Raw genomic sequence first — 9,415 nt, 5'->3', positions numbered from 1 at the left:
ACATGATACCAATTATCCAAGTCATGGCAAATGTTATGGAACTATCATGACAAATATGCAATGCTAAGCATGCAAGGTGCAAATGTGATGCAAACATGGACCAATTTGCCACAAAGTTAGCATGGGACTACACATTAATGAAACAATCATGCAACAAACATGAGACAAGCATGCAAGAGGGCCTTAGATGGTAAAGGGGCAGACCTTCACCCACCTCAAAACAGTGGCAAAAGGTGTCCAAAAAGTGGACCAATGCTCATGCCGACAAGCAAACCAAAGGTCCTAAGGTTAAGGCACAAAAAGAGGCATTTTACTCCCACCAACATGACCACTCATGGCATGATCAAGACAAGTAAAAACAGAATTTTTCCAGGCAAAATAGGACTCCAAACCCTCCTAATATGGCAGCTAAGATGGCCCCCAAAGAGGTGTATGCACCAAGGCTCAAATGTAGGCATAAAAGGGCATCAATTGATAGTTTAGGGACTAAATAGAGAATTTGATGATAGTTTAGGAGTAGAAAGTGTAATAAACCCTATAATTTATTTGTTCTTGCAGGTGGGCATCCACATTGTTGATGAATTGGCTTGGGAAATTTGCCTATGAGAAGATGCAACGTTCGGCCAGAGAGAGGAGAGCAGGGAGACTGGGGAGAGAAGCAGAGAGCTTCTTCCTAAAGCAGAAGGCCAAAGAAGAGAAGAGAGCTGAGTGTTTTGGAGTAGAGTGCACAATTATACAGAATTAACATTTTGTTTTCAGGGTATAGATGAAATCCTGACCAAGTAATTGAGATTTTATTGTATTTAGTATTTTTAGTTTTGATTTGGTTTGGATAAGTTGTATAACTCTAAGATATTTTTGTGCAGTAAATGTTTTATTCAAATTATGTTATACAATGGTTTTCACTGATGTGTATTAAAATTGTTAAACGAGTCATACTTAGTAAGACGGGTCGTGCATCAAATTGTAGTTTAGTGATAACAGTCCGTGCTAAACGAAGATGATTCGTGACTTTCTGATTTTGATATACAAATTCTCTTGACAATGTATTTTTGATCAACTTACATCGCAATATCCATATCAATGATTTTCTAAGAACTAGATATCAATAACTCCCTGATTATAAGGTTAGTGGTGGATTTAAAACCCTTAGATATTTCTTACTTAATTTTATTTTATGTTTTATTAGTTTTAGTTTTATTTATTTTCAAAACCAATCTTTTTAAATTACTTTAATTATTATTTTTAAGTCAACACAACTCGACCAGTCCCTAAGGATTGACACTTGATCTTAACCGCTATATTTCGAAGTGGTAGTTATTACTTGGTTTTAAATAAAATATTTTTGTGTATAAACGACAACATCACTACACTTTATGAGAATGTTCGAATTATAACTACGGGAAATCTAATCTTGCTAACTGCATTCATGTGGTTTTGTATGTTCCATATTGGCAATGATGATGGAAGAACTTGATGAAATATGAAGGGCGAATAATATTGAGAGAGTTGAAATTTTATTTCTTCCACTGCTTAAAATATACCATCAATCCTGGTATCATAGAATGTGATTTGCACAAATAGAAATCTTTGGTTATAATTCACTACATAAAGAAAGAAATACAAAAGCTTTAAACAATCCGCTGTAATTAGTTAGTTGAAGTCTACTTTCTTTACCTTGGTCCTGATAAAATTGATGGAAATAAAGGAGTACGTAGCAGCACCAATAGCCTCCTCTTGGTGACCAGCAGCTCTGATTGCTTTTCTTACCACAGGAGTTGTGAAGCTATAATCCAAATTGTTTTCAACTTCTATAGAACCCTCCAAGACCTTAACCACCATTGACATTGAAGGCCTCCTCGAAAAATCACTTTGTAGACACTACGCAGGAACCCTCATCATCTCTAACTTCTGCTCTATGTGTCTGCATGTCATCATTTATTTATCAACAATATCTAGAAGTTGTTCCTCTTCTATCTTCCTTTTAAACAAACCTAATAAATGCATATCTTTCTGAGGCAGAGACCTATTCAAATTTTTTTGTCCACACAACAATTTTAAGATCATAACACCAAAGTTATAGACATCTACTTTCTCAGTAAGAATTGAATTCATCCATTTAGGAGGCAAATAGCCTGGTGTTCCCCTTATCAGTGTTACAACTTGACTTTGGTCCTTATCAATTAGTGTTGACAATCCAAAATCCGAAATTTTTGCATTGAAATATTCATCTGAGAGGATGTTTTGGGGTTTGATATCCAAGTGAAATATTTTCTGCCTACATTCCTCATGGAGATTGGTTAGTCCCTTGGCTATATCCATGATGATCTTCTTTCTGGAATGCCACCCAAGAGTGAGGTCTTGGTGCCTGTGGAAGATCCATGTATCCAAGGATCCATTGGACATATACTCGTAAACTAGAAGCCGATATGATTTTTCAGCACAAAATCCAATTAATCTAACCAAATTGACATGGTGAATGTTGTGTTAGAGTTATCAACATCAGCATGTGACTATGTGTTGAACAAGTCAAATTTGTTTTGTTTTAGATATGCCTCTATTCATTTTTTCAATAAGTTAGGAATTGTCCTAATCTTAGGGAGGTTGTTTCAGCATGTTGCTGCACATGTTATCTTTCTGTTCCTATTTTTTAGTAAGTTTCTATTGATGGTTTTGCCTATAAAGGGCTTGTGTCAGGTGAAGTATTATTATCATCACATCAATAAAAGTATTTCTTTCCTCCTCCGTTTGCCTCAGTTATAAATTATGTTCTACATTTGGTATCAGAGCCAGGTTGAAGAGGGAGTGTTTAGAGTGTGTGAGAGTAAAACACGTGAGGAAAAGAGAGAGTAAGATGGGTGATCTTCAAGTCATTGGCGGAATCAAAAAGCTCAACAACCAAAATTACAATACTTGGTCAACATGCATAATGTCGTACATGCAAGGCCAAGACTTGTGGGAGGTTGTGAACGGAAGCGAAATGAATTAGCCGGAGGCTGAGGATGCGAATGGTACACTGCGGAAATGGAAGATCAAGGCGGGCAAAGCGATGTTTTGCTTTGAAAACGACGGTCGAAGAAGATGTGCTAGAGCACGTTCGAGATGCCAAAGTCTCTCATGAAGCTTGGAGTACGTTTGCCGAGTTGTTCTCAAAGAAGAATGACACGAGGCTCCAACTTCTAGAGAGCGAGTTGCTGTCGGTAGCACAGCGTGACTTGACGATCGCTCAGTACTTTCACAAGGTGAAGTTGTTATGTCGGGAAATTTCCAAGTTGGATCTAGAAGCTCAAATTGGTGAAACCAGGGTGAAGAGAATAATCATTCATGGTTTGAGACTAGAATTCAAAGGCTTTGTTGCTGCAGTACAGGGATGGCAAAACCAACCATCACTTGTTGAGTTTGAGAATTTGCTTGCTGGTCAGGAAGCTTTGGCTAAACAAATGGAAGGGGTTTCACTCAAGGGTAAAGAGGAAGCGCTTAATGCTTATAAAGGCAGGTGGAATTCCAAGCAATACACCGTTAGCAGAACTAAAAAGAATGAGGACAAGGCAAAAAGTAATCAAGGTGAAAGGAGCACCCGTGTTGAGGGAGATTCGAAGAATCCTGACATCAAGAAAAAATTTGAAGGGAAGTGTTATAATTGCGGGAAGAAGGGTCATATGGCAAAAGATTGTTGGTCGAAAAAAGGGATTGTGAAAAGTAATGCTGCTATTTCCAAAAGCGAAGATGAGTGGGACGCTCAAGCATCTTTTGCTGCAATAGAAGAATCAGCTTTTACAGCAACAACGTCTGAACAGATTGATTATGAGAAAGATTAGGTCATTGACTCAGGCTGCTCAAATCATATGACGGGTGATAAAAAAAAGCTGCAGGATTTGTCGGAGTACAAGGGAAGACATGTGGTGGTCACAAGAACAACTCAAAGCTACTGATAGCTCACATTGGTAATACGGTAATCTCTCCCCAATATAATACTAATGATGTGTTGCTTCAAAATGTCTATCATGTTCCAGGTATGAAGAAGAATCTTCTCTCGGTAGCACAATTAACATCTTCAGGTCATCTTGTTCTGTTTGGTCCTCAAGATGTGAAAGTTTATCATGACCTTGAGATTATGGAAGAGTCGATGATAAAAGGATGAAAACTAGAGTCAGTCTATGTGATGTCTGCAGAAACTGCATATGTAAACAAGACCAGAAAGAATGAGACATCAGATCTATGGCATATGCGATTAAGTCACGTTAGTTACTCCAAACTAACTGTGATGATGAAAAAGTTAATGCTGAAGGGACTTCCACAACTTGAAGTAAGAAAAGATACAATTTGCGCAGGATGTCAGTACGGAAAAACGCATCAGTTGCCATATGAAGAGTCAAAATGGAAAGCAAAGGGGCCATTAGAGCTAATTCATTCTGATGTGTTTGGACCTGTTAAGCAAGCCTCGCCCAATGGGATGAAGTACATGGTGACCTTTATTGATGATTTTTCCAGGTACGTGTGGGTGTATTTTATGAAAGAAAAATCTAAAACTTTCTCAAAGTTTAAAGAATTCAAGGAAATGACGGAAGCAGAGGTTGATAAAAGAATTCATTGCCTGCGTACTGACAATGGGGGAGAGTGTACCTCAGATGAGTTTCTTTACTTTCTTCGAGAATGTCGAGTACGCCATCAGTTCACATATGCCAACACTGCACAGCAAAACGGCGTAGTAGAAAGAAAGAACAGGCACCTAGCAGAAATCTGTCGAAGTATGCTTCATGCAAAGAATGTTCCAGGACGGTTTTGGGCAGAAGCAATGAAGACTGCCACTTTCGTAATCAATAGGCTTCCTCAACAAAGGTTAAGTTTTTCATCACCCTTTGAAAAATTGTGGAACATAAAGCCTACAGTTAGCTATTTTCGAGTCTTTGGCTGTGTTTGCTATGTCTTTGTACCTAGTCATTTACGCAGCAAGATGGACAAGAAGGCTGTCAGATGTATTTTTGTTGGATACGATAGTTAACAAAAAGGGTGGAGATGCTGCGATCCTATAACTGGAAAGTGTTACACATCCCGAAATGTGGTGTTTGATGAATCATCTTAATGGTGGTCCTCAGAAAAGGAGATATTACCAGATTCAGACATTTTTAAGGATGAGTTGCAATCTACTCAAATCCAATTAAGCTTAGGTGAAACTAAAAATGCAGCTGATGGTGATATCGGAGATGTCGAAACTCAAAGTCCTTGGCAAACTGGTGTGCATGGACAACCAAGCGAAGAAGGTGAGCCTAGTGAAGCTGAAGCACCAATTCCGCTCAGAAGATCAGCGAGAACCAAGAAGCCAAATCCCAAATATGCCAAATCCCAAATATGCCAATGCTGCCATAGTAGAAGATGCGAACACAAAAGAACTAGAGACATTTGAAGAAGCATTTTAGAATTCAGACTAGAATAAAGCTATGGAAGAAGAAATTGCAGCATTAAAACAAAATCAGACTTGGGAGCTCATGCCAAAGCCAAGAGATGTAGAACCTATTTCATGCAAATGGGTTTATAAGATAAAGCGTCGCACAGATGGATCAATTGAAAGGCACAAGGCTCGTTTGGTAGCTCGAGGATTCTCTCAACAATATGGACTAGACTACGATGAAACGTTTAGTCCAGTTGCAAAGCTTACAACTGTACGAGTCTTACTTGAACTTCCAGCTAACAAAGATTGGAACTTGTGGCAGATGGACATGAAGAATGCATTCTTACATGGAGAGTTGGATCGGGAGATCTATATGAATCAACCGATGGGCTTTCAAAGTCAAGGTCATCCTGAATATGTGTGTAAGTTGCGGAAGGCACTTTACGGATTGAAACAAGCACCCAGGGCATGGTATGGTAAGATTGCTGAATTTCTAACTCAAAGTGAGTATTCAGTAACACTTGCAGATCCCAGCTTGTTTGTTAAAGCTAATGGAGGAAAGTTAGCTATTGTGCTCGTATACGTAGATGATCTAATCATCACTGGAGATGATGTTGAGGAAATTTGCCGAACGAAAACTTGTCAGTTCGTTTCCAGATGAAAGAACTTGGGCAACTTAAGCACTTTCTTAGGCTAGAGGTGGATCGTACACAAGAAGGGATATTTCTCTGTCAACAGAAATATGCCAAAGATTTGTTGAAAAAGTTCGGGATGCTCGAAGGTAAACCGATCTCAACACCGATGGAACAGAATGCAAAGATGTGTGCACACGAAGGCAAAGACTTGAATGATGCAACAACGTATTGGCAATTGGTGGGTAGTTTGCTTTACTTAACTTTAACTAGACCCGATATCTCTTATGCAGTTGGTGTGATGAGTCGATACATGCAAAATCCAAAGAAGCCTCATTTGGATGCAGTTCGACGAATTTTGAGATATGTGAAGGATACAATTGATTGTGGTCTGTTGTACAAGAAAGGTGAAGATTGCAAGCTAGTTGGCTACTGTGATGCTGATTATGCAGGAGATCACGACACCCGTAGATCAACTACCGGGTATGTATTTATGCTTGGATCAGGAGCAATTTCATGGTGTAGCAAGAGACAACTGACAGTGTCTCTGTCAACAAAGGAGGCAGAGTACCGAGCAGCAGCAATGGCAGCTCAAGAGAGTACTTGGTTAATACAGTTGATGAATGATCTACATCAACTAGTGGACTATGCCGTTCCATTGTACTGTGACAACCAGTCGGCAGTTCGTTTGGCGGAGAATCCAATCTTTCATGCAAGAACAAAACATGTGGAAGTGCATTATCATTTTATCAGGGAAAAGGTTCTGGAAGAAGAGATTGAGATGAGGCAAATTAAATCACAAGACCAAGTCGTAGACTTATTCACAAAAGGTCTGAGTGGCAGCAAGTTTGAAAGCTTTTGTCATCAGCTCGGCATGATAAAGAGTTTGGAAGCTGATGTTGAGGGAGAGTGTTAGAGTTATCAGCATCAGCATGTGACTATGTGTTGAACAAGTCAAGTTTGTTTTGTTTTAGATATGCCTCTGTTTAGTTTTTCAATAAGTTAGGAATTGTCCTAGTCTTAGGGAGGTTGTTGCAGCATGTTGCTGCACATGTTATCTTTATGTTCCTATTTTTTAGTAAGTTTCTATTGATGGTTTTGCCTATAAAAGGCTTGTGTCAGGTGAAGTATTATTATCATCACATCAATAAAAGTATTTCTTTCCTCCTCTGTTTGCCTCAGTTATAAATTCTGTTCTACATGTTGCCTATTGTCTCAACTTTGGCTAAAAATGACTTCTTAACGTGACCAAAACCATTGAGACGCTTCACCGCTACTTTGGTGCCATCATTTAGTGTCCCTTGAAACACAGACCCAAATCCTCCTTCACCAAGCTTATTATCGAAATTGCTTGTTATGACTCAATTCTCTACAAGAGAATCTGGTAGCCATCCCTAGTAGTTGATCAATATAGAACTCATCAAGTTCCTCAGATTTTCCTTTATTTCTAAAAAGAAAAAAGCAAAAGGCAACCACAACAAATACACCAAAAAAAGCTCCGAGACTAGATTCCAATATGTTTATGACTTGCCTTGATTTCTTTTGAGAAGAATCAGTTGGTGAAAAAGGATTAAGATACTGAGTACCTGGAGCTTTGTGCACTTTAAGAAATACAGTAATGTTATCAACCCCACCTTCATTATCTATAAGAGAAAAGACTTCAAATAGTAATAAGTAACCTTTCTTTCAATCCTATACAAAAATGAGACTTTTACCGACGAATAAAATCCATCACTAAAAGTAAAAAATGGATCACAAAAAGTATTAGCGACAGATATGAGGCGTGGTAACAAGTGGCGTGACAAATAGTATTTGCAACGGAAATAAACCGTTGCAATTTTTTGGTGACGGATTATGCCTATCTTTTGCAACGGAAATTAGCCGTCGCCACAAGTATGAGACAAAATATAGCTTTCTTTTTGCAATGGATATAGTTCACCAATTGCGACGGTGCTATACTGTCATTAAAAAATTTAAACTCTTTAGCGATGCTTTAAATTCTGTCGCTAAAAGTTAAATTGCTGGAAATTTTTTCCCCTTATTTTATTGATTTTTCTTTTTCTCGCAAAATATTATTTTAAAAATTGTGAAACCATTATATAAAATTACCTATATAAATTATTAATATTTCCTACATTCATATTTACTAAATCCCTGTATCAACTTTTAATATCTGCAAAAACAAATATCAATGCACACTCACATCAAATATTCGACTAATAATCCAAAGCAATCACATTACTAAATTTAATCAAAATATTTAATACAACCCGAATTTTAGTATCCATATCAAACCACTGGCCAAATAACAAAACAAATCAATGTGAAAACAAATATCAACATTGGTAGTAAATTCCATCTTCGATATGAGAATATATCATCACCGCCTCCTCAGTATGGTAACAAATGTAAACAAACAAATATTCAAATTATTTTTGAAAATAACAAATATTCAAATTATTTACAATTTAACATGAATGACATAAGAGCTATTACTGGTTTCTATTTTCAAACCATCGAAGTGTTATCAAAAGTGCTTATGTGACTAGATTACATAAATTACAAAAGAAAATAAGGTAAAATAAATTTATTCCAATGTCAATAGTTCACCAGAATCACCATTCAAATCAAAACTACTAAGATCCATATCCATTAAAATAAAAACATGTAATCAGAGAACACTCATGAATTCAGATATTTAAAATAGTCACATGACTACTACTATCACCACGTCCAGAACTTTCTTGAATTCAGATATTTAAAATTCACTCAACAAATTAAACAACACGTATGCCATTGATGTGATCAGCAATCAAGAAAACAAACAGACAAGTAGCCTCCTTATTTCTCTGTTTCTTGAACCGCTTATGTTCTTTCTTTGCACTCTGAATCACCCGGGCTGCGGCTAGTCTGCAGCTTTGACCATAAGAAGATAGCATACATACGGACACAAGACACGTGCACAAAATAAATATTATTAATAATCACTGACACAGCCAATCTTAACATAAGGCATGGCTAGAATGAGGACAAGGGAGCATATATATCGTATATACTCCCCATACAAATACTGTACATTCAACATTGATCAATTTTCTAAATTTCTATATTTATAATTTCATAACACGAAGGACAAATCTCAACAAATTCATTTCAAGTGATTTCAATTTTCAAGTGAGTCCTCCCGCCAACCCACCCAATCCAACCCTCCAAAAAAGGTAAGATGAATTTAAAATTTCCCATAGATTGCATAGGATGGAGTCAGCAAATGAAAAGACAAAACAACGCGTGGTTGAATACCTCATAGCACGATAAAATGGCCTGTACCGTAGGACATATGAAAGAGGGCATCCAAGTATGGAATAGATTGTTGCTTGGAAAAAAATCTTTAAAT

The 9,415-nt window shown here is 37.4% G+C and overlaps 1 protein-coding gene across 1 annotated transcript; it reads right to left on the bottom strand.

Moving 5' to 3' along the window:
* Positions 1–1,938: 1,938 nt before the first annotated feature.
* Positions 1,939–8,668, bottom strand: LOC145814717 (G-type lectin S-receptor-like serine/threonine-protein kinase SD2-5). The gene is made up of 4 exons (XM_082911720.1): positions 8,632–8,668; positions 7,608–7,664; positions 7,224–7,381; positions 1,939–2,481 (listed from the first exon to the last, which is right to left on the bottom strand). The coding sequence occupies exons 1-4, from the start codon at positions 8,666–8,668 to the stop codon at positions 1,939–1,941; spliced, it is 795 nt and encodes a 264-aa protein (XP_082767846.1).
* Between the last annotated feature and the right edge of the window lie 747 nt (positions 8,669–9,415).

Source organism: Camellia sinensis, unplaced genomic scaffold (assembly GCF_055761805.1).
Source record: "Camellia sinensis isolate YWXY unplaced genomic scaffold, ASM5576180v1 Unanchor12, whole genome shotgun sequence".
NCBI classification, from domain to species: Eukaryota; Viridiplantae; Streptophyta; class Magnoliopsida; order Ericales; family Theaceae; genus Camellia; species Camellia sinensis.
The sequence above is the reverse complement of the archived record's forward strand: the minus strand, read 5'-3'. Positions and strand labels throughout refer to the sequence as shown.